This window comes from Mustela nivalis (genome assembly GCF_964662115.1).
Source record: "Mustela nivalis genome assembly, chromosome: 7".
NCBI lineage: Eukaryota > Metazoa > Chordata > Mammalia > Carnivora > Mustelidae > Mustela > Mustela nivalis.
In genome coordinates, this window is record NC_139026.1 from 9,232,619 (window position 1) to 9,257,656 (window position 25,038).

The 25,038-nt window shown below is 60.1% G+C and overlaps 1 protein-coding gene across 5 annotated transcripts; it reads left to right on the forward strand.

Annotated features, from left to right (window-relative positions):
- The first annotated feature begins 1,219 nt into the window (after positions 1–1,219).
- On the forward strand, positions 1,220–24,851 carry KCNJ4 (potassium inwardly rectifying channel subfamily J member 4). 5 transcript variants are annotated; one of them, XM_082740123.1, is made up of 3 exons: positions 4,595–4,930; positions 5,025–5,118; positions 22,713–24,851. In XM_082740123.1, exon 3 carries the CDS (start codon positions 22,752–22,754, stop codon positions 24,105–24,107), a length of 1,356 nt encoding a protein of 451 aa, XP_082596249.1. In that variant the 5' UTR covers positions 4,595–4,930; positions 5,025–5,118; positions 22,713–22,751; the 3' UTR covers positions 24,108–24,851. The 5 variants fall into 5 exon arrangements, with proteins under 5 accessions (XP_082596247.1, XP_082596249.1, XP_082596248.1 ...); XM_082740121.1 differs by lacking the exons at positions 4,595–4,930; positions 5,025–5,118 and adding an exon at positions 1,220–2,103; XM_082740122.1 differs by having other exon boundaries at positions 4,595–5,118.
- Positions 24,852–25,038: the final 187 nt, after the last annotated feature.

The following is a 25,038-nucleotide window of genomic DNA, read 5'->3' on the forward strand; positions in this document are numbered from 1 at the left end:
AGGGCACTTAAGGCAGGAAGAACAGCACGGGCAAAGGCAGAGAGGTGTGGAAGCATCTGGTATGTTCTGGAATCTGTGGGAATCAGGGTGTATGTGTGGTTATATAGGGTGCTGGATAAGGTGGGGCCTGACTGTACATCATACTGGGGAGTTGGGACTGGATCCCAACTGGAGGTGGGGAGGATCCATGGGGAAGAGAGACAGTCATGGTGGTTAGAGAGCTGGACTCACGCTCAGGGATCAGCCTGGAGAAGATGCTGGAGGAGATTTCGTCTTCAAAAAATTCTCAATCCCTCTTTAGGGTGCCTAAGTCTCTCTACCTCTCAAATGAGACTAGCCACAGATGGCCAGGCTCCCAGGGAAGTTCTTCTGGCTGTCTAACTTAGGTGTTCTCTCGACCTCCACCCTAGCAAAGGAGTACTTTCCTTCCTCAAAGGGTGTGGGGTCCGGGGGAGGCAGGATGCCCAGGGAAGTGGCTGGCTGAAGGCAGGGTGCTGGGGGCTGTGAGATGCTGGCGACTCCTCCCCATGGCCCGGAGCGTGGGGCCCAGCCTGGGGCACACTCATACCAGGATACTGCCCTGTAAAGACAGTGTGGAGTAATGGGGACGCAGAGAATAAGACACTGGGGTTTGGTCCGGCTCTGCCACCTGTGGGTGACCTTGGACAAGCTCATGGCCGGCTTTGGCACTCAGTCCCCTAGTCTGGAAAATGAGGAGTTGCTGTCTTGGTGACTATGAGGGTCCCTTCAGCAACGCCACCTCTGTCTTCCGGAGCGCAGTGCGTGGGGTCCTTAAGTGCCGGTACTTCAGGAGCGGAAGGAGATCGCTGAGCAAAGTGGCCACGAGCCTCCAGACCCAGGACAGACCCTGTCCCACCCACCCCTTCCCGGTCCAGAGGAACCCTACCGACCTGCCCCTGGGGGCTAGAAAACCCGGGAGCGGATTTTCGGAATGGGTTCTGGGAGGAGCGCTCCTGGAGGGAGGAGGAAAACCCGGGCAGGATTCGCTGTAGGAGCGGGGCCCCGCAGCCCCCAGCCCCCGGCCCTGCCCCGCGCAGCCCGCCGACCGAAGGGGGTTTGAAGATTCGCTGGGCCGCGGGGAAGGGGCCAGGCGGGGCCACACGGGCCGTCCGGGGCCCCGGGGCGGGGGGGGGGGGGCACGCGGCCTCCGCACTGGGGCGCGGGTCACGTGTGAGGAGGGGCGAAAGTCTCGCAAAGCGGGGCGGCGTGCCGCGAGTTGGGAGTTCTCGGCGCGCCGCGGGCGGCGGGAGCTCGGGCTCCCGGGCGAGCCGGGGACGCGGCGGAGGCGCGGGCCTGGGTCCGAGACAGCGGGGGCCGCACCGAGAGTGGGAGGGAGAGAGAGACAGAGAAGGACAGACGGAGACCGGGAGGAGGACAGATAGAGACGCGCAGGGGAGAGAGCCAGGGCAGAGGCGGAGGGAGGCAGGGGAGACACTGGGAGGGCGGCAGGCAGAAGACCGAGACCCCGCAGGGAGAGACGGAGAGACCCGCACGGGGACAGAGGAGACAGGCAGAGGGACAGGGGGACGGAGACCCGGGGGTGGAGGGCAGCCGGGGTGGGAGGCAGCGGATCGCGGTCCGGCCGGCTGCGGGGTTCTCGGGGCCGGGGCCGGAGGCGAGCGCCGCGGGGCAGGGAGCGGAGCGCAGGGCGCGGGGACAGCGCGGAGTGACAGCGCGAGAACAGCGGGGGGCGGCGGAGGGCGGGCGGCTGCGGCGGGGGCGGGGGGCGCGAGCGCGGGCGGTCGAGAGCCATGGGCCCCCGGACCCCCGCGTTCTGAGCCGGGGCCCGGCCCGACGATGCTGACGCCCAGGCGGCGCCGGGGGCGCGGCGCGGGGCAGCGCTGAAAGTTGGGCGGCCCGCGGGGAGCGGCGCGGGACGGCCCCGAGGCGCGGAGACCCGGAGACCGACGGACAGACCCATCGGCAGCCGGGGAGGGTGGGCGGCGCCGGCCCGCCGAGTTCGCGGGGAGGGGGCCCCGGGAGTCCCCTCTCCCCGCCCGGGACGCCGCCCGCCCGACCGCGCCGTGGGATGTAGAGCCCGCTCGCCGCCTCCTGGACCTTCGTCGGACCCTCCGCCCCGCGGTAAGCCGGGCCCGTGCCCACCGTTGGCGCTGTCCGTCTGTCTGTCCCGCCGCGTGCGTGTCTGTGTGTCCCGTCGAGGGCGGGGGGCGGTGGGACCCGTCAGCCCCGCCCGTTCCGCGCCTTATCCCGCGGGTCTCCGCCGCCAGGCGCGCGTTCCGCGCGGTCCAGCGACTCCCTGGGAGCTGGCGAGCTCTGTCTCTCCGTCCGTCGGTCCGTCGGGAGCGTGAAGGTCTGGGTAGTGGCCGGAAAGGCGGAGATGGGTGGGTAGAAGAGGCCTTGACCTCCTGCCCCGGCCGCGACCTTTCCCTGCCTCCACCCACCCCCAGTTGTCAGCCGGTTCTGAGGAGCTTCAAGGCAGGTGACTCGTGGCAAAGGGTGTGGGGGGGTCCCCTTTCCACTTCCCCAGCTGCAACCTGTTTGCAAATGGCCCTCTGATCTGTCGGAAAACATCCCACCTCTCCTGCTTTGAGCGCCGGCTTTGGGCCAGGTGATCCCCGGGTGGGTGGACAGGGATCCATCCACGAGGGGGTTCACATGTCAGATCTAGAGACGGAGGCTGTGGAGAGAGGCAAAGACTGCTCTTCTGTCCCTACAGGAGAGCCCCAAGGAAAGAGAGGTCTGAATGAGCCCCTGAGCAGGGAAACTTGCCTGCCTCCCCGTGGTGTCAACATCCCACTTCGGCCTCCAGTGCTTAGGCTCTAAGAGGGGGAGAGAATGTGGGGAGATGGCCGGTGGGAGTGTGGCGGAGGGACTAGAGGCAGGGCAGGCTGGCGAAGTTGGCAAGCCAGAGCCTGGAGACCAGTTGGGTGCTGAGCAGCAGGTTGAGGGAACGGGGAGCTGAGGGTTGGAGGTCCCAGGGCCACGTGTGCAAGACCCAGAGAGGAGTCAGACCCGTGTGTGTGTGTGTGTGTGTGTGTGTGTGAGAGAGAGAGAGAGAGAGAAATGCCTGTTCTGCTTCCCACATAAAGTCCTGTGACCTCCCAGGCTTCCAGAGTTTGGGGAGCTATGCAGGAGTTTTGGGGGCCTGAGAGCCACAGTGTGGCCCTGCCTTGGCCTGGGATGAGAGGAACAGGAGACAGAAGAGGTGGTAGGATCAGGCCTGGGGTGCAACATGGCAGAAGCAAAGGCTATTGGCCGTTGAGCTGACCCATATCCAAGTTGGAGTCTGGAGGGCTGAGCCTAGAACGTTCGACCGTTCTCCACAGGGAGGAGGGCTCTTTCTGGAGTTTTCCACACTGGGAAGTGGGCTTCACCTACCCTACATTTAGGCTTCTGGAACTCAGCTCCCTAGCTGGGGGACCAGCACCGTGAGCAAGTCCCTGTCCTCCCTGACCCTCCACTTCCATATTTATGGAATGAGGACATAGCTCTTTGCCCCACTGACCTCCAAGAGCTCAAATGAGCTGAGGGCTGTTCACGGGCTGGGGAAAGTGCTGGGAAGACAGCAGTAAGGACTCATTTTACCTTTGGGAAGGTGGACAGCTAATGGGGAGAGAGGATAGCCTCAAATAGAGGATTGACCAAGAAGGGGAGTGTCCAGAAATTAGAGGAGGTTCTGGGCCTTGGGAGCTATTCCTCGGGAACCTATGGTTACCCTTGAAAAGGAAGCTTCTCTCCCAGAAGGAAAAAAAAAAAAAGCTTCTGGGGTGACTGGGAACGGAAGGAGCTGGCCTTGAGTATCTGCTGGGTGACCTTGGGCAGCTGATTTGACCCCTCTGGGCCTCAGTGTCTTCAACTGGAGAATGGGGATGTTGGTACTGACTTCACTGGTTTGCCAGGTGATTTACAGACCATGTCAGGTCTCTGAAAGCAGCTTGCAAAAGCCTGGAGCATAGTAGGTTCTTAGACATTTGCAGAACCCAGAATGAAGTAGCTCCAGGAGATGCTGTGGAAAGATTTCTTAGCTTAGGATAAGAGGGAAGGGGAGGAGGAACAGTGTAGGCTTACAGGGCGGGTTGGTTCTTAATGTGGATCTGGGGGAGGCGGGGGCGAGTGCTGAGGGGGGTGTGAGGAGGAGGGGGCCCCTCTGCGGGGACCACTGAGTCACGAGGACATGTAAGCGACATGACAGCCAGCAACACGGTAACCAGGAGACTAGTGGCGGTGGGAAACGGAGCTGGAGCGGTGTGTTGGGGGGCGGGCGGGACTGGCAGTCCTGGGGCTAGAGGGTCCAGGGAGGAGCCAGGCTGGTCTTTCAGAGTGAGGAAGGGACCCCGAGGTCAGGTGGGCTTGGGCGGACAGGGGGCCAGGGTGGAAGGCGAGGTGGTGAGTCCGGGGTCTGCCGGGCAGGGGGGCTTCTCCCGCACCTCCCAGGCTCCTCGCTTCTCTCCTCCACATCTCCACTTTTCATGCCTCTCCCCCCTAGGATGCCAAATTTGGCTCACGCAATCTGTCGTCTCTCTTCTGAGATTGGCACCGGGACCAAAGCCGAGCGGCTTACTTGCATTACATCACTGCCGCTCCCCTGCACGAGGAGAGGGAGGGACGGAGGGCCGGGGGGCAAGCGGCCAACCCTCAACTTTCATTCCCATCTTCCTGCTCACTCTTGCCGCCTCAGTCCCAGGTGGTGGGGGCTTCCAGGAGCAGCCAAGCAGGGCCTTGAGGCAGGAGAGGGCTCCGATCTTGGAAAGATCCCAGGGCCGGGGCTGGGAGGTCAGACCATGTTGCTGTCCCCCGGGGCTAGGTGGCACCTGGGAGTCAGGGAGCCTAAGTTCAGGATGATCTGAACTTGCCTCGCTGGGTGACCTTGGGCAGCCCCCACCCCCCACCCCATGCCCTGTACAGTGTCTACATCTGTGTGGAGAACAGTTGGCCACTCGAGATCCTGGTGAGTCTCCTGGAAAAGATGCCCTTGAGCCCTGCTGCTCTCCTGGGCACAGAGGAGGAGTCCGGAGTTTTGAATGGTTCTCTGTGACTTTCAGCAAGTAACTCGACCTCCTTATGCTCCTCACCTGTCAAATGGGGACGAGAGAACCCTCAAAGGCACGAGATGGGAAAGAGATAGTGGACGCGAAGGTGAGAGACAGGGGAAGAGATGGGGTCTCTGGCCCTGAACCCCCAGACCCTCAGGGGCCTGGTGGCTCCCTGCATGCTGGGCTGGGGGGGGGCGGGGGGTAAGGGGGCGGGGACAGTAGCCCAATAGGGACAGAAGGCTTGGAATTTAACTCACTGGTTGGTTGTACTCATTTTACAAAAGTGGAAACTGAGGCCCAGAGAGAGATGTAGACCCCCATGCAAAGTCACAGTAGTGGTTTGGGGGTAGAGGGAGTAGAGCTGGGGCCCAAACCCGGGGCCCTGGTTCTCAGCCCTCCCTGGAAGTAGGTGGGCAAACAGGCAGATCCACACCCTGTGGACCAGAGCAGGACCCAGGAGCTTGGAGGGCCCAGTTCTCAGTTTGGCCTCTTCTGTTCTCCCTGATTCCTCCCTGGCTCCCCTCATCTCCACCATCCCTGAGCATTAATCCCATCTGTCGTTCAGTAAACTTGCAGAGCTCCCTTTGGGGCTCATTTTAAAGCGAGTCCCAAGCAGTCCCAGGCAGGGACAGGCTAGATTTGGAGTTAAGGTAGAAGATTATGACCCCTTCTAGAAGATTTCCAGAGCTGGAGGTAGAGGGACAGGCTAGATTTGGGGTTAAGCTAGAAGATTATGGCCCTTTCTAGAAGATTCCCAGAGCTGGAGGTAGAGAAAGACAGGGAGCCTCTGAGGATGTCTTGTGAGATAGTGAGCTCCTCTTTCCCAGAGCTATTAAGTAGAACCAGCTAAGTACCTGCCAATAATTCTGTCCTATGGGTGAGGGTGCTTGACATCTCCACCTCCAAAATCCCAGGAGTCTTTCATATCCCAGGAGAGGCTGGGGGGGCAGCACGAGTCACTTACGCGCCTTCCAGCAAGGAAACTCACATCCTTACGCCAGGCATTGGGGTAGGAGCTTTTTGCAAAGGCTTTCCCTTGTAATCCTCCCAACAGCCCCGCAATGTGCAATGTCGTGTTACAGACGGGGGAGCCATGGCTCAGAGAGTCTGTGATTTGCCCAAGGTCACACAGCAGGGAAGTGAGTGGATGAGTCTGGATTTGCATCGGGCCAGTCTGATGGGGGGGGGGGCTGTCCCTAGACTTCCTTGAGAAAAGAATGGAAAAAGTCCCTCCCCTGGGCTGGAGTTCGGCAGGAGATAATGTGTTGCCCCCAAAGCACAATGCCCCCTCAATGATCTTTGGGGGGGGCTTCATTCTGAAGACATGGATACAGACAAGCACCCAAGGAAGAACTCACTTTCAAGGGGAAAGACTAAAGCAGAGGGAAAAGAGGGACCTGTTCAAAGGTGTCCAGAGAGTCAGATTTGGGCTGGGGGGGGGGCGTCTGTTCCCCACCCTGGTGGGTCAGGAGGGTCCTTTGGGCCCACGATGGTGTGAGGTCTGGGACCGGAGGGGCCAACTGCTTGGTGGTCTGGCAGAGGGCTGAGAGTGCTGGCTGCAGGCAGGGGACTCTGCCTCGGGAATGCAGAGGAGGGCACAGGAAGAGAAACCAGCAGGGACAGCTGGTCCACCTCTGTCCTCCCAGGTCCTGCCCCAGCGCCACCCACAGATGTCAGTTTCGTCTGCCCTGTGAGGTCACGGGGAACCTGTGGGTGGGACCTGCCTGGCAGGAGAGGAGGAGCTTGGCGCCTGCAGCCTGGGGTGTGGCTCAGATGCGACCTTAGGTCCGTTCCCCACCCTCTCCGAGCTTGCTGTGCTGTGCTGGCCCGAGCGAGGGAGAATCTGGACTGGGTGATCTATTTCCGCAGCGTAGCTGCCGGAGCGCGGCCATCTCAAAGTGCTCCTCCCATCCCCACAAGGACCTGGGGCCCCAAGGCAAGGGGCAGGCAGGAATCCTGGAGGTTGGCATAACCTTTAAGCCTCGGGGCGACTCAGCCCTCCTTGGGGTGTGGGGGGGAATCTCTGGGCGCAGCCCTTCTTCTCCTTTTCATCTTTATTTTTCTCCTGCTCCCTCTTCCCCTTGCTACGTGGGCTGATCGCTGCTCAAACTTTTAATTCAGATGGTAATTGAAATAATAATACGGGCTGAGGCCCCTCTGCTTGTGACGCCGCAGCTGGTGCAGCTCAGCTATGAATAGACCTTGAGTCACACACGCGCGCTCCTGCCGGCGCGCACACACGGGGCTCGTTGGGTGGTGGGTGGGGTGCAGCATGGGGGGCAGGGTGGGCTCGCGCTCCAGCTGGTTCTGGGTCTCAGCCCCCCACTCCCCCTGCTGTCAAAGGCCTGGGACCCTCCTGCCCCTGCCACCCACTTTCTGGTCCCTAGGGTGAAGCCGGGCGCCTCGGGACCTCCGCGGTCCTCTCTGTTTACAGAAGGGGACACTGAGGTCCAGCAAGGGGGAGTGGCTGGTGGGACACAAATAGAAGGTGGCTGGGATGAGGTTTGAGCTGGTGGGTTTTGCTTGATTCTGAGACCACTGTTCTGTTTCAGGACACGCAGGTGGGCAAATGGGGGAGGGGAGTGATGAGATGAGGTGCTGCCCCCACCCCCCGCCCTTTGGCGCCCTCCCCCACCCCCACCCCCACCCCCGCCTCAGTCCTCCCAGTACACACGCTCGCACACTCTCTTGCCCTCTGGCACACACTCACACAGCTCTCTCACACACGCCCTCACACGCACACTCAGAGGCCCGGCTGCACGGGGAGGTGGTGCTGACGCTCGGTGGCTGGGTGGACAGGGAGGTTTTCTTGGGGGTCCTGCGGCTGGAAGGGGGACAAGCCCCCTCGTGCCAGGCTCTAGGCTAGGCTTTGTATCCATGGTTTTACTGAGTCCTCCTTGCCACCCTGCAAGGGCCATCACTCCCACTTTTCAGTTGGGGAAACTGAGGCTCGGCTAGAAGCCCGAGTTTGCCCAAGGTCCAGTAGGTAGAGACAGCGCTATACCATTGTCCTGCTGGAATGCTCCCAGGTCCAGCCATTCTGGGACCATCCATTCAGCTTGAGGAAGGAGGAAACATGCATCTCTTCCAGCCTGGGGATCCCCTGAATCTCCCGGCGCCAGTTCCCCCATTCCTCCCTGCGACCCACCCCCCCAGCCAGTGATTGACTAACTTTCATGCCGGCAGCTGGAGTACCCAGTCTCAGTGGGCCGATGGGGGGCAAAGTGTCCTTGGGGGACATTGGCAGGTCAAGGAGAAAGGCTACCAAGACAGGTGGTCCTTGGTGTCTGCACCCCAGCTGGAGTGGTGTAGGGAGAAGGTGTGGTCATGGTCATGGCCCTATCAGCTGGGAGCTTTGGGCTAGGCCTGCTCAGGTGGACCCAGCAGGGGCCTGTGGAAGGGCAGAGGGGAGATGGGGCTGGACATGGGGAGTGCAAGTTGAGCAGAGGCCCCGCTGGGCCTGGGAAGATGGGGAAAACTCTCCCCAGTGTTTTCTGGTGACCCCATCTGCTCCTGTAACTGCTTTTTCTCCCAGACTCTGCTGGGACATGGAGCAACTGAGCCCAGAGACCCACAGTGAATCACCCAAGGTCACACAGCAATGATGCCAGAGCTGGGGCTGGACTGGCCCAGAGCTGCTCCTGACTCCTCTGCCTCCCACCCCTGGGACTGCCAGCACCTGCCCCCTCTCTCAGGCTCTCCCTATCTTGCGGGGAGCGGTTAGAGGAGGGAGGGAAGAGCCACTTCTCTTCAAGCCCCCCTCTGGGAAACCCCCAGACTGGAGGGAGAGAAGGGGCAGCAGACAGCCCCCTCCCCGGGTCACAGCTGGGGCAGCTAAACAAGGAAGTCAGGCAGGCCTGGGATTGAATCCCAGCTCCACCCCCCCTTTATGCCTCGTGACCTTGACTGGGTCACTGTACCCCTGGGAACCTCTCCAATGGGATGTGCTTGGCTTTTCCCTTTTATTGCCCTGTCTGCTGTCAGAGTGTGCCCCAGCTCTACCTGGGCTGCCAGATGGGAGGTGACCTGAGCTGGGCCAGCGAGGAGGGGGTACATGACTGTGAGGGACTAAACCCATTTCACTGATGGGGAGACTGAGGCCTTGAGGAGGGAGTTTGCCCAGCCTTGATTTGGTGGCAGAATTGGCGCCAGCTTTTACCGTCTGGCCTCTGAGACTCCCTCCTCCACACCAGCGAAGTCTCTCCCCTACCTGCCCAATCTCAGCCTCTACCCCAGACTCTCACTGTAGGCCTGAGAAGTCCAAGCCCTCTGCCCTGTAACAGTAAAGGGGCCACTCGGCCCAGGGCACAGCTGCGGGGGCCAGTGATTGGGAAATTCCATGGGACCCTCTAGGGGAGGTGACAGGCACAGAGCTGGAGGTGGCCTGGTCATGGGCAACAAGGCGGGAGAGAGCAGAGGGGCCCAGTCACTCGGACACAGGCGTATCAGAGCTCCCAACACCCTCTCGGTGGGGAGCTCACCATCTCCTGGGGCAGCCCACTATGTCTGGAAGGTTCTACTAATGGATACCTATTGGTTCTACTAATGTAGAACATAGGTAGATGGTTCTACTAATTGGCTTTTGCTCTCAGGGAAACAGCTCATTCCCTCCCAGAGGGGCAGCTAGCTTCCCCCTGCTCCCCAAAGGCGTCTCTCCTCTGGACTCCATAGTCCCAGCTGAGCCCTGTGGAGGGGAAACAACTCTGGGTTCAAGTCCATCTCCACCCCTGAGAGGCTGTGTGGCCTTGGGCAGCAGATTTACCTCTCTGAGCCTCCATCCCCTGACCTATGGGGTGGGCTGGTGCCCCTACATCTGTGGGTTGCTGGGAAGATCCATGAGCTTTGAACGTAACGCAGCCTGTTGGTGACAGGTGACAGGAGCCACTGTATGGCCCGACCAGTCAGGGGCGACTCCTGCTGATTGCCAGGTTCCAGCCCCCGTGCACACTGGCCACCCCCTTCAGACGCTGCCTCTCTAGTTGTCCTGGCTGTCAGCGCCCGAACTCTCTGCCGAACCCTCCAGACCTGCTTGGGTGGGGGCAGGGCTGGCTGAGCCCCAGCGCTAGGCTGTGCAGCTGCAAATCCTCAGGCCACCTGACCTTGGAAAGAGCCTCTCTGGCTGGGTTTCAGAGCCATCCCCCAGACACTGGGCAACAGGGAGGAGAAGCAGCCTGGTGGGGCAGAGCGCGGGCATGGCCTCATGCTGGAGCTGGCTCGGGTCCCTGGGCTGACAGGCCAGGAGAGAGGAGAACGGACGGACAGCCAGTCATGGGAGGGATTTACAGATATTAGCTGCCTGAATAGCCTGGCAGAGCCTCACTCCCCACACTCTAGTGGGCTGCCGGAGAGGGAGTGAGCTCCCTGACATGGGAGGTGTGCAAGCAGCTGCTGAACGATATCTGCTAGGGGGATGGCGGCAGGTTCTAACACAGGGCCAGAGAAAGGGATCAGACCCAGAACCCAGAGTCCTTATTGTCTGGGCCACAGTATGGAGGTCCCGTGACCCTAAGGGTCTAACAGACTGTGCCAAGCATTCCATCATGACCTCCAACAACTCTCCCAACAACTGTGCCCTCCAAAAGCCCATGGTCCTAGCACGGGCAGTCGCAGTTTCAAGACCAGCTCTAGAGGCCTGTGCCCCCACCACGCCCTGCGCCAGCCCCAGGCGACACCAGAAAAGAAAATAGACAAACCCTAGATCCCCCGTCTCAGCCAGCTCAGGGCTCCTGAGCCCCGGGCAGGACAGTGTTCTTCAGGTATGAGAAGGTCCTGATCCATTAGTGGCTGTGAAATGAACTGAGTGAGCTCACTACTTATTTTTTTAATAAAATAAAAAAGAAAATGTGAAATCCTTGGTATATAATGAGGGCATTATTTTGCAATGCTCTCGTTACCTTTTTAAAAATATATACGTTGTATAATGAGTAACGATGTACAATGTGTTTGTTTTTAATCTGGGTCTTGGTCAGAAAGTTTCAAAGCTCCCGCCCTGTCTAGAAACCCTAGAGCGCTCACAGAGGCTGAGGTGTGCAGGTCCCCTTTTTTTCTAGGATGCTAGAATATAAGTACCCAGAATTCCCAGAACGCCTCTTGTCCAAGAATTCCACTCTCCTGTCCTCAGATCTCCCTTCCCTGGCCCAGTGGCCCACTTTGCTCGGGGCTGTCAAGCCCCCCAGTCAGCCACCCCACCCCATGGCCTGGGGCCCACTCTCTGCCCAGCCCACATCAGCCCAGTTGGGAACCCAGGCCTGCTTTCTCTTTGTGTTTCCCGCTCTCCCCACATTTTCCTGCGGACCTCTCTCTAAACCCTCTGGCCTTGGGAACCCCTCACCTTCTGTCCTCACATGTTAACACAAGGAGCTCAGCCAAGCAGGCTTGTGTCTTGTCTTACTCTCTTCTCTCCCCCCCCCAGCACATAGTAGGTGCTCAATAAACGGTCCTTCATTCCACGGGGAGGTACAGAGCTTCCCCCGGGGAAGGCGCCACCCTGTGCTGCGGATACACTAGGCAGGGGGACAGAGGCCACTCCAGCTCAGCACAGGTATAGGGTGGTGAATGAATGAATGGAGTCTGAGAGTCTCTGGCCTCAGGAACCAGTGGGACAGATGGCCAGGACGGTAAGCACACTGCACTCCTCCTGGTGTAGCCGGCTCCCCATAGGGACAGTCACTCCGGTCTGGGGCTAAGCAGGAAGGCTGGGGCAGGAGCAGGGGCTGAGTGTTCCTACCCCTGTCCCTGGGCCTTCAGAGACCTGTCTGCCTGCCTGGGCCTCCCCCTCTGCCCCCCTCCAGTCCTTGGAGCTTCTCTTATGGGCGTAGAGTCCTGGGTGTGAATCCGGGACCCCCTACTCCCCCCTCAACCCGGGGGACCCCTTCGGAGAGAAGCTGGAGAAGCCCCGGGCTGTGTGGGGGGTGGAGGCAACGGCCCCAGGCCTCTGCCGCCGGCAGTCACTCGCTCCAGTGCCACCGAGACTCTCCTGGCCTCCACTCAGAGACCACCTCCGCGGCGGGGAAGTTCTCCCTGACTACGACGACAAAAATAGCACCTCCCTGATCACACGCTGTCATAGCCCCTGCTTAGGTCCCCCAAGGGAATGATGACAACGGAAATTATCATGTTTCTTTATCGGTCATCGGGTGTTTGATCAGTGCCTACTACGTGCCGGGCGCCGGGGTTCTGGGGTGAAGCAGAGGTTCGAGATCCCGGCACTTAACGGTAATTGTACGTGAAATGGGTTTGGCTGGGAGAAATGCCACAGACGGAGAGCGCCCGGGGCCCTCCTGGAGGAGGCAGCCTCTGACTCAGACCTGAACAGTAGCAAGGTGTTCGCAGTGACGTCTGGGAGGTTTTCAACCAGAAGGAACAGCCGGTGTAAAGACCAGAGAGAGGGATAAATTTGCTGTGTTCAAGGCACAAGAAGAAAGGCCCGAGCGGCGGAGGGGTGGGTGGGGTGGGGAACAGGCCAGGACCGTGTGGTAGGAAGTCCCAAGAGCTCTAAGTGGAGGGGCCCCGGGGGTCCTCAGCCCCTGTGGATGTGGGACTGCAGGGGGAGAGGTGGCGGGGGGCGGCTGGGGAAGAGTTGTGTGGTCGTGGCGTGGCCTGGAGCAGGCGGAGCACTGTGCGCTGGGTAGACAGAGTGTGGGGCCGGTGTCCAGCCCCCAGCCCCCTAGTTCGCCTTCTTGGGGAAGCTCCTGAACCCCGGTGAGGATGAGAGTGACAGCACCCATCGCCAGGGTGAGGATCAAAGTTGTGACCGGGCTTGGCTCACCATGGACACTCAGCGTTAGTCGTTCTACCGTTATTACGGCGATTGGCCGGGGAGAGGATAGGAGGTGACCCTCACTCGGCCCCTTCAAGAAGGGCTCCTGCACTTTACGGTTTATAAACTCTTACCGTCCACCCCCGTGGTTCGTCTTCACAGCATGCCTACGAAGTGGGCGTTATTCCTCACCATCTTATGGATGTGACTCAGAGAAGTCAAGGCATTTTCCCGTGGCCGCACAGCACCGAAGTGAAGCGTTCTCAGGCTTCCTGGGATCACAGGCCCTTTTGAGGACCTTATGAATGCTCTAAGCCTTTTCAGAAAAATACACATATGTACGCACTAATTTTAAAGCCTTCTATGTGTCTTTTCTTTCTGTAGGTAATACATTCATACGGCTCTAAAATTAAAAAGACACAAACAGGAATACAGTGAAAATTCTTCCTCCCACCCATCCCCAGCCACCTGCTTCCCCTCCCCGGAGACAGCCAGTGTCACCAGCTTCCTGGGGCTCCATCCACAGACAAGCCCAGACAAGCAAATATGTGTGTCTATAAATTTCGTTCTCTCCTTTTTTTCCACAAATGGTAGATACTATACTCAATGTTCATCACTGTTGCCTTTTTTTTTAATTCTTCTTCTTCTTTTTTTTTTTGCTAAAAGACACATCTTGAAGACCCACATGGCTCCTTCCAGAGCTCCCTCCTCTTTTGCGCTGGCCGTGGGGTGTGCCATTCTCCAATGGCATCGGGCTGCCTCCGGGCCAGGCTGGGCAGACAAGGGGCCTGGCTCCCTCCGCCACTCCGTGACTGTCTGCGGGCTAGGGTCCCAGGAGAGCACCCAAGTGTCGCAAGCAGTCCCATGGCTCTCCGAAGCCACCCAGGGCCACGCGGGGTGAGGCAGGAAGTCAGCCTGGGGTTTGGCTCAGACTCGCCTTCCCTGCTCCTCCGGTCTTCCCACATCTCTTGTGAGGCCCGCCGGAGAATCCAGGGAACCCTGCGCCGGTGTGGGTAACAGATGTCAGCCCCCATGCCCTGCCCCCCTCCATGGCTCTGGGAGACCCTCTCCCCCACTGTCAGCCCCGGCTCCTGTGGGCTTGTTTGCTGCGGGAGCGAGGTTGGGGTGGTGATCTCCATGCCCAACCCCTTTCCCAGCTGGGGCACATGTCCTGGACATGGGCTGTCCCGAGGCCACTTCTGCTCCTGTCCCTGGCCCACTGCGGCGACCGTCCCGAGCTCCTTGCCTTCTTCGGCGCCCTTGTCCTCACTTCGTCCTTGGTGGCTGGGGACGGACAGCATCCGAGTGGAAAAGGGCTGAGGGGTCGCCGGCCTCACATGGCCTGGGCTGGTCGGGGGGTCACCAGGCAGCTCTGCTGGAACCCCTCTTCTCCTGGCTTTCGGGGCCCTGCTGTCCGGGCGCTGCTGTGCCTGGTCCTGGGCCACCTGCCGGGGATGCCCAGCGGTTTGGGGACCCTCTGCTCTTCTCCCCAGCATTTCTGCCCCAGGTGGCTGCAACCGCTTGCACAACTTCCCACGCTGCCACAGGTGGTCAGCATCAGCCATCTCCATCCCGACCTCAGGGTGCAACAGCCTGCGGCTTCTCCATCCACCTGCACATCTCGCGGCCACCACACATGGGGAAACCATCAGTCCTTAAACTGGGTCCTCCTTCACGTCCCTTTGGCGCCTGTTCCCAGCACCCCTCTTCCCAGCCGCCTGTGCAACCCGCCTCTGTACCCTACAGGCCACCGTCTGGGCCTTGCATGCACGGACCCCGTGCGGGACCCCAGCACCTCTACCCCCGTGGGTGCCTCAGGCCCAGACAGTGGAGGCCTCTGAGGCCAGACCAGGGTGGGGGAGCCACGGGAGCCACACAAGTAAGGTTGGGTATATATTTTTCTTTTTTTAAATAGACAAGTAAGGTTGGGTATATTTTTTTCTTTTTTTAAGTAGACTCTCCGCTCAACATGGGGCCCAGTGCTGGGCTTGAACTCACGCCCCTGAGATCAAGACTTTTTTTTTTTTTTTTTTAAGATTTTATTTATTTGACAGAGGGAGATCACATGCAGGCAGAGAGAGAGGGGGAAGCAGACTCCCCACTGAGCAGAGAGCCGGATGCGGGGCTCGATCCCAGGACCTGAGCTGAGATCATGACCTGAGCTGAAGGCAGAGGCTTTAACCCACTGAGCCACCCAGGTGCCCCTTTGAGATCAAGACTTAAGCTGATGTAAAGAATCAGACACTTCACCAACTGAGCCCCCCGGGCACCCTGAGGAGGTTTTATTTCTTAAACCTGGTGGAGGATACACAAGGGTTTATTGTATTATTCTTTATTCCTGTTTGTCTTAAAAATTTCATATGAAAATTCAAAAAATCTAACCAGGCAAAACCCAGTGTCTGCCCGCCTGTGTCCTGTGGCTGTGAGGGTGACACTCGTAACCCCTTCCACCCCCTACCTCTGGGGGCCTCATCCTGGGCAAGTTTGCTCTCCCTTCTCTTGCTCACCTCACTCCCACCAAGTGGACTTGCTGCAGATTCTCGACACGCCAACCCCCTTCTGGAATGTTCTACACCCCACCTTTCACACAGACACACAATTTTCCTCCCCGACTTGACTCCCAGTCACTACTCAGACCTTAATTCCCATGTCACTTTCTCAAAGAGGCCCTAGGGGATCCCCACCAAACCAGAGTCCCTTGTCCTCTCTGTCACAATCGCAGCACGTTTCCTTCAAGCAGCTTACCACCATTTCTGACCACCCCGCTGTGCAGATGCTAGAATGTGCGCAGCGTCTCTCCCTGGCTGACCCATAAGCTGGGCGAGTCCACGCCTGGGTCTGACCCACAGCAAGGGTATGATTAAGTAGTTACTGACCGAGTAACTTTGGAGGAAGAATGGACCCAGCAGACCAGACCCCAAGAAGCCACAGTGAGGCCGTGGGGTTAGAGCACAGGGGGTTGAATCCTACCACCAAGGAGAGCTGAGATTGTCCTGGAAAATAGGAGCCTCCAGGGATCTGCTCTCACTTTCCAATCCCTGTATAGAAGGGCACAGGTGTTTGGGGACAGTCCCTTTGGTGGGACTGTCAGGCCAGTCGAGGGGGCTCCTGTGGGGCTGTCTGTGGGGGCAGGAACCAGGCACTGGCTGGGCAAGAAGGGGCACAGCTGCAGGTTGAACCAGTGACCCTTGGGTCCTGCGGCCACGAGCTCCTGCCACTTGGCTGTGACCAGAAGACCTCTCTGGACATTCCCGGGAACTTACTTTCTGAGCCTGTTCACCTGCTGGCTTAGTGGCTGGGCCGGAAAGTTGGGGGTTGGGGTGTGGAGCTGGAAGAATGAGTCAGCTCACCCCACAGTGCTCAGAGCCCCCCTGGGAGCCCAGAGTCTCCTGTGTGTCTGGCCCTGCAATCAGGTCCCGGGTCCTGGCCGTAACTGGCCCTATGCCCAGCTTCTCCTCTCCCAGAAGGACTGACTTACAGAGCCTGGCACATAGTAGGGCTTCATAAACATTTCCTAAGTGGAAGAAAAGTGCGATGTGGCCGTGTGTCCCTGGGCCAGGGGAGTCAGGCATCTAATGAACATGCTCTGGCCTCAGCCGCCTGTGTCCAAATCCTGGCTCCACCCCTAATGGGCTGTGTGACCTTGGACAAGTTGCTGGACCTCTCTCTGCCTTCGTTTTCTTCCTTCTAAAGTAGGGATCATAATGGTAACTTCCTCTGAGGTCACGGTGAGCAGGGCAGGAATTGATCAGCGTAAAGCACTCAGATGAGGGCCGCCACAGAGGAAGCCAACGCTCAGGGCTCCGCGTGGGGTTTGCAATGTCACGCCGGCGGCCAGGGCGCGGAACGTGTGAGGGAGGAGCGGCGCTTGTGAGCACCCACTCTGGCCCGCACCCCTGTGGCCCCTGGCAATCCGCATCTGACCCTCACGACGGCCGAGGGAGGTAGGCATGACCGCGTTCCTTCGGGAGTGAAGACACTTGGGCTCGCAGAGGTCAAGGGGATCTGCCAGAGGAGGCGGGACTGCTCCCACTTCCAGCCCAGCCCCCACCCCGGGAGAAGGTGGCCACTGTCCTTGTGCGGCTGCTCCCTGGGCTGCTGCGGGGGAAAAACAACCGGGGCAGGGCCACGTGATGGGTGCAGGGCGCTGTGGTTCAGATTCAGGGGGAGGCGGACACGGGAAGGACTGGTCAGACCCAGGGGTGACCCGTGCTACTTAGCAACCACGTACGCTGTGCTTGGCACGTGACGTGTACCGTCCTGTTTATTCCTCGTCACAGTTGTATGAAGTAAGGGCTATTGTTAGCCTCACCTAGAGAGAGAGAGAGATGATGAGTGCGGGGACCAGAGAGGCTTGATAATTGTCCCAAGGTCACACAGGCAGAAAGTGGTACAGAGTCCACTTTGGACTTGGGTCAAAACCAGGGCAGGGGGAAGGTGTGGGCTCTTGAGACTCATGAAGACGAGGTAGTCAGACCTCCTGGAGGCTGAGGAGCAGGACAGGGGCCCTCAGAGGGCTGTGCGGAGGGGACTGGCTCCCCCGATTTCCCCCGCGGCTAGATCCATCTCTGGCTCGCTTTTACTCATTGAGGAGCACAGCTCAGCTGCCAGGCCTCGAGCCCCTTTCCACCCCCGTGCAAAGCCCTGTGTATGAGTGAACCTTCACCGAAACCAGGCTGCTCGGGCCTAAAAGGCCTCAGTCAGGGCTGGAGGACGAGCAGGCCCTGGGCTCCTCAGGAGGCTGGGAAAGGGGACAATGGTGTGAATTCCTTCCATGTCCCCCAGGGAAATCTTCCCACCTTCTAGAACCTGACCTGGGTGCACTGAGTTAGCCCCTCACCCCGCCTCGCTGTGCCTCACCTCTATGGCCCTGGGCCCGCTCCCTCTCTTAGGAGAAGAGTCAGCCTCCCCGTCCAAGCCCCAGAGGCGTTCAGGGATGAATGGGGCTCATGGGACTCAGGAACACCCACCAGCTCCCCCGCCTTATTTCAGACTCTGTGCCAGGCGCCGTGTTTCATTCCATCTTCCTACTCTCCTGCCAGGGAGCAAACGTGGTCTCCCGTTTCGCAGAGGGAGCACCTGGCTGGAGCAGTTAGTGAAGCCAGGACTTGACGTGGGGCTTCCCGCCTCCAGTCCCCAGTCCGGTGTCACTGTCACCATCATCATCATCATCACCGTCATCACCACCACCAGCATCTGCCCATTCCATGCATTCCACCTGCAAAGCCCTGTGGAGGTCCCAGCCCGTGTTTCTATTCCTGGTGGTTATCACACTTGGCTCAATGGGGGTCTGGGGAAGTAGGTACTAGTGCCATCGTGTCCACTTTGCAGATGAGGAAACTGAGGTCCAAAGAGGAAACACTAGGACATGACAGAGCTGAGACTGAGGGCCAGGTCTTGCCACCCGAACACAAGGGCTTAGCCAGCATGTTCTTCTCCTACAGCCGACAAGGAGCCGAGTGGAGCAGACAGGCAGGGGGAGCCGAGGGGCTCAGAGGAGGCAGGGCTGCTGCTGGCAGGGCAGTCAGGGAAGATTAGAAACCAGAGCGGCTGGGGTTGGGGCTGGGTGGGGGCTGCGGAGAGACCCGAGGGATCCGTATTGGTCGGGGCGTTGTGGGAGGCGAAGGAAGCCCAACCCGGAGACTGGGGGCCAGGGTGAGCCAGGGAGCTGGAGCCAGCCAGACCGGAGCGGGAATCCCAGCTTTGCCGCTTCTGCTGGGCCACCCCCATCCTCATCCTTACTCCCCCCACCCCCGGCCTGTGATTTTTCAGCTGGGGAAAGAAATAATAACCCTGCTTGTTGCTGCAGTTGGTGCTTAATAAATACTTGTTAAGTAAACAGAGGCTTGCAGTGACGCTTCGGGGAGATAGACCAGGCAGGGAGCTGACACTTCCAGAAGGTTCCTTCCCTGAGAGCAGCCTTCGAGAAGAGAAGGGCGATAGGTTCAGCTGGGCCCCAGTGCTGAGCAGTGTGACCTTGGGCAAGTCACTTCACCTCCTCTATTGTCCCATCTAGTAACAACGACAAGCATTAAGGCCCTGCAGGCCGGCTAAGTGTCCCCTTCCTCCTGCCTGGCTGGCCCAGACTCAGGAAGTGCTGCCTTTTGGGCTGGGGGCCAGGGTGACATGCCCCTGAGCCACCAGCGATTCTCCGGGGCATGGGGTGGGTGCACACGGAGAGAGGTGTCTTCACGGTCGGCCGGGGTTGCCGGAGTCCCCCCTGGGGCTGCTGTCACTTTATCAGCTTTCCTTTGGCAAAGGGAGTTGTGGGCAAGGAGGGGGCATTCGGTGTCACAAAATCAGAGGAGAACCTAATGACAGGTGTGGGGTCTTTATCTTGCCTGCTCTGGACCCATGGCAGGCAGGGCGTCCAGCCTTCTTCTGGAAGGAGCAGGTTCGCAATGGTGACAGCGAGTTGACATCCCTGCCGGTCACCTTTAGCATCTCTCTGGGGCCGGAAGGTTCTTGGCTAGCCACAGCCTCCTTGTGCTACCACCCCGCTCTTGGCCTCAGTTTCTCTTGTTGTCTAGTGAGGTCTGGACTAGGGGCTCCAGATTTGGGACATTGACAGCACCGTAAAATTAAAGGAAAAGAAAAAAGTTTGGTAAATGGCCCAGCACCTTTCTCTTTCACTTTGCCAAGAAAGGACGTTGAGTGTAGCCGGCCTTTCCCACCCCTGTCCTTTCCCCAAGATGACCATGAAAAGAGTCGTGGGATACACTCAGGATCAAGGGTAGCGACCGGCCGAGGAAGCTGGCCCGGAAGGGGAAGGACTTGTCCAAGGTCACACCGCGAGGCAGTGAGCGGGGTCCGGCCTCCCGGAGCCTCCACCATGGGAAATGGGCTGAAACCGAGTTCTCCCGGGTGTGTTCATTTTCTGGCACACTTGTTGGAAGAGAATGAAGACAAGCTCTTTGCCTTCCGGAAAAGTACAGTTTCATTGTAGACGCGATCCTGGGGACACGGTCTTCCCACGAGAACACCTGTATCCAGGGTGATCCCCAGTGGTCAATGCTTCTTTCCCTTCTGGGACCACCTATGCCCCTTCTCTTGGGCACTTTGTCCTTGGGCCTTCACCAGGAAGCCCCTTGTGACAAACAAGGGACAAAAAACCTGGCCGTCTCCCAGGGCTGTCACATGAAAGCACGATGCCAAGCTTCGTACTTTCCAGGTTTCGGTCGGGCACAGTGTGGGTCAGCCCGCGCGCTGCCAGGTGAGCCTGTCGTTCCTGCCGCAGGAGTCAGCGGGGACAGGAGCGCTCGCTAACTTGAACGGGTCCCTGCAGGCAGGGAGAGGCAGCACACAGGCTCCTCTGTGGCGGAGGGCCATGGGTCTGGGGATAGCTTTCCCGTTGGCCCCAGAGCGGACATTTCTGAGCATGACTGGGCATGGCGGAGCAGAGCTGTGGGCCCAGGGCCTGGAATGTCGCAGAGGCTTGATTGAGAACACTGCTGTGACCAGAAGAGCAGATGCAGGGGTGCAGGACCAGCTGCGCCCCCACTGGGCTGAGAGAGGCTTGTGGGGCTGGGCAGGGGCTGGGGGTGAGGGCTGAAGCTGGGGGGGTGGGGCCATGCAGAGCCTCAGGGCCGAACCTGGAGCCTGGGGCCCGACTGATCCTGCCGCCCAGGACCCAGGGAAAGTGGACAGTGCTGGTGAGCGAGGCCAGCAGCCTAGAACATGTGGGGACCATCTCCCTTGCCCTCAGCCCTGGGCCCGCCTAGAGAGTGGGAGCCCCATAAAGAGCCTTCTCCTGCAACAAATTCTACCCCCACCCCTCAGGGGGAGGCTTCTCTTTCCAGGAGCACCTTTCCCTCCCAGGAGCCCTGGAGCCGCGCCCCCCCACCCCCCCACCCTCCCCACCCTACCCCCCCCCCCTCGGGCTGGTCCCCTCTGCCTCACCCTGGGACCCTGAGCAAATCCATTCCGGGTCTGCACTTCCTGGCCTCAGCTATAAAAGAAGGGTCTCGAAGTAAGAGCTTTCTGGTTCCTTCTTTGGTGCTACTGGAGGCATTCAGGACAGCGGGACAGAGCAGAGAGGGGGAGATATTTAGTGAAGAAAGACCTCCTTCTAGAAAACTAGAAGGTGCCCTTGGCCCCCACTTTCTTCAGGGCTCCCACCCGGAGCCCTGGCTGTTAGGCCTCTGGAGGAGGTGGCAGACAGGGCCTGGCGCTCCCAGCCAAAGTTATGGCCTCCTAAGGGCCAGCACTGCCTACCCACATTGTCTGTTAGATCTTCAGACCCGTGGGTCTCACTGGTCCTATTTTCCAGATGAAGAAACTGAGGCTCACAGCCGCCAAGTGACTTGCCCCTACATCATGCAGTGGATGAGGGACTTCAGCACAGGGCTGCGGCCCCCGGGTAGCAAAGGCAGGGAAGGGAGAAGAACCCAGAGGAGGGGGTGATGGCGGGGGAGGCTGGGGGCGGGGGCAGGGCTGACTCTCCCCAGGCCTGGCGGAGGGAGGGAGTTTCTCCCGGGAAGAGGCACAGGCAGGCACCAGGCTGTTGATCTCTAAATTTCAGCGTTGGCGCGGACCCGTTGCTGCGGCAACCGAGTTGTCCTGAGCAGGGAAGTGTATAAACATTGCCACAGATGCACAATTAGATCAGGAAGAAGAATAGAACAGAAAATAGAAACTTCCAGCCTTATATAATTCTGGGCCAAAACGTTACCGGGAGCCCAGGCCCAGGCCCAGCCCTGCCAGTGGCTGGGGCCCCAGGCAGCACCCTCTCTCCCTCTCTCTCCCTGCGCCCCGTGGAGGGGAGGGGTGGTGGGAGGGTCTGCCCTCCGTGGGCCCAGCTGGTGCTCCTGCCACCCCTGAGGGGTGAGGGCCGCCTCCACCGAAACACAGCTGAGGAGGCTGACAGGCAAAGCCTGCCTCTCGCCAGCTTCCTCCTGCTCTGGAGAGGCGGGAAGGAGGGCAGGAGGGTGGCTGTCTCTAACCGAGCACCCACTATCTCCTCGAGACCTGTGAGGCAGGCTTTTGATCCCCATTTTACAGGTGAGGGGAGATGAGTTTTCCGAGGTGTCTCCATGAGGCAGTGGGTGTGTCTGCCTCTGCCTCCGGACCCGTGAGCCCTTAGGTATTGACAGCACCTGCGGGCTAAGGCTAGACACACCCGAGCTTGGATTTACTCACTAGCTGTGTGACCTTGGGCCAGTGGCTTCTCCTCTCTGAGCCCTGCTCCCTCACCGGTGACATGGGAATTGCAATGCCTACCTGGGAGCCAAAGCTTGGGGCTCGCCCTTCCTCCGTCTTGACCACGACCATTGCTGGTCTTCACCCACTTCTGTTCCCAGCAGGTCTGGGGACAGGACGGGAACTGACATGGGGCCACGGGTCCCAGCACAGCCTAGTGGGACTTCCTGTCATGAGGCAGATGTCCTCTGTCAACGACATCTGGTCGCGGCAGCCGTTAGCCACGGGTGGCTACTGAGCCCTTGAAATGTGGGGAACTGAAGTTAAAATTGTATTTCATCTTGAGTCCATGTACAAAGCCGCAGGTGGCCATTGGCTGCTCTACAGGTCAGCTCCGGAGGATGTCCTGCCCCAGAGAGGGCCAAGCAGGCAGGGGCTGAGCCCAGGAGGTGACCAGGGGCTGGAGTGGTCACAGCTCCCTCTGCTCAGGGTAGGGGACCCGATGGTGGAGCCAAGAAGGAAGCTCGCCAGACGGGGCAGGGGGGGCCGGAAAGGTTGGAGGGAGCAGCACGAGGGCCCTCCTGGTGGCCTCAGCTTCTGGTGCTTGGAGGCGCTGGCTCAGGCCCCCACACTCCCTCCCTGTCCTCAGAAGCACCTTACCTGCCACCTTCTGCCCACAGGGGCTCTAGGAGGTCTTGGGTCCCAGGCCAGGCTCCTCCCATTCTGAGCATCTCCAGGTGGGGCGGGAGTGGGGTTCCCCGGGGCGCCAGCATCTCACCTGTCGGGCTTCTCCTCCCCAGGCCCTGCGTCTTCCCAGGTGACCACGCCGGCTTCAGGACATGCACGGGCACAGCCGCAACGGGCAGGCCCACGTGCCCCGGCGGAAACGCCGCAACCGCTTCGTCAAGAAGAACGGCCAATGCAACGTCTACTTCGCCAACCTGAGCAACAAGTCGCAGCGCTACATGGCGGACATCTTCACCACCTGCGTGGACACGCGCTGGCGCTACATGCTCATGATCTTCTCCGCGGCCTTCCTCGTCTCCTGGCTCTTCTTCGGCCTCCTCTTCTGGTGTATTGCTTTCTTCCACGGCGACCTGGAGGCCGGCCCGGCGGCGGCGGCGGCTGCGGCGGCGGCCACGGCGACGGCAGCGGCCGGAGGGGGTGCCCCGGCGGCCCCGACGGCCCCCAAGCCCTGCATCATGCACGTGAATGGCTTCCTGGGCGCCTTCCTGTTCTCGGTGGAGACGCAGACGACCATCGGCTACGGGTTCCGCTGCGTGACGGAGGAGTGCCCACTGGCGGTCATCGCCGTGGTGGTGCAGTCCATCGTGGGCTGCGTCATCGACTCCTTCATGATCGGCACCATCATGGCCAAGATGGCTCGGCCCAAGAAGCGGGCGCAGACGCTGCTGTTCAGCCACCACGCGGTCATCTCGGTGCGCGACGGCAAGCTCTGCCTCATGTGGCGTGTGGGCAACCTGCGTAAGAGCCACATTGTGGAGGCGCACGTGCGGGCCCAGCTCATCAAGCCCTACATGACCCAGGAGGGCGAGTACCTGCCGCTGGACCAGCGGGACCTCAACGTGGGCTACGACATCGGCCTGGACCGCATCTTCCTGGTGTCGCCCATCATCATCGTCCACGAGATTGACGAGGACAGCCCGCTCTACGGCATGGGCAAGGAGGAGCTGGAGTCGGAGGACTTTGAGATCGTGGTCATCCTCGAGGGCATGGTAGAGGCCACCGCCATGACCACCCAGGCCCGCAGCTCCTACCTGGCCAGCGAGATCCTGTGGGGCCACCGCTTCGAGCCCGTGGTCTTCGAGGAGAAGAGCCACTACAAGGTGGACTACTCGCGCTTCCACAAGACCTACGAGGTGGCCGGCACGCCCTGCTGCTCGGCCCGGGAGCTGCAGGAGAGCAAGATCACCGTGCTGCCCGCCCCGCCGCCCCCGCCCAGTGCCTTCTGCTACGAGAACGAGCTGGCCCTCATGAGCCAGGAGGAAGAGGAGATGGAGGAGGAGGCGGCGGCCGCTGCTGCCGTGGCCGCGGGCCTGGGCCTGGAGGCGGGCTCCAAGGAGGAGGCGGGCATCATCCGAATGCTGGAGTTCGGCAGCCACCTGGATCTGGAGCGCATCCAAGCCACCCTCCCGCTGGACAACATCTCCTACCGCAGGGAGTCCGCCATCTGACCTCCGGGCCCCGCCCTCATCACTTCCCACAAGAGCCTCTGCCGGGGGTGGGATGCCAGGACACCCCCTCCACACTCAGGACAGAGCTGACCCTGGCTCCGCGGGCCTGCGGCAGGGAGCTGGGGGCTTCAGAGACTGGGAAACCCCTTCTCAGTGACTCCAGAGCCCAGGCCTGGGAAGGGCCCAGGATAACCCCTGACCTGTCAGCCTACCCACTGGCCTCTCGGGGACCCCAGACCCACCACCTTATTCCCACTGACACTTCAAGGACGTGCCCCCTTTACTCTCAGAACCTTGGGGAAGGCGGCTGGACTGCTGGGGGGGTGGGCATCGTGGGGTTCTGGGGTGGGCAGGGGTTAGTGTGGGGGGAGGGAGGGTGGGGGGCGTTTCTTTTGCATGACTGTGACCTGTTGCTCTCGACTTTCTTTTGTAAATATCTATAAATGGAGAGATGGAGGCACCAAATCTGCCTTCCGCCTTCGTACCTGCAGGACAAGGAGGTGCAGTCCCTCTCTGTGAACCGCCCCCCTCCCGGGCCCAGTGAGCCTAGCCCCTTCCCCCGCCCAGCAGGCTGGTCCCCAAAGCCAGCCATCTTGGCCCCTGGATGTTGGGTTTGGGTGCAGAGGCGGGTCCCCGAGGGGCAGGATGAGGACCATCCCTCCCTGTGGTCCCTCCAGATCCCCGGGGTCCAGCCCAGATTGACAATGGAGTTTGTAACTATATATTTTTAATAAAGTATATGGTCCATTAGGGGTAGGCTGGTTGAAGATGAAAAGCACGGAAGAACAGATAAGAGAGAGACCGTGATGTGAGTGTGTCTGTGTGTGGTGTGTGTGTCCCTTTCCAAGACAATGAGCCCTGGAGGGGACTTGACCACCTGCCATTCTCCTTCCTGGGAGCCAACGGGAAAGATCTGAGCCGGCTGCAGAGG

Bases quoted from the DNA above. Each gene is read 5' to 3' on its own strand.
- KCNJ4 (XM_082740121.1), top strand. From the start codon at position 22,752: ATGCACGGGCACAGCCGCAACGGGCAGGCCCACGTGCCCCGGCGGAAA.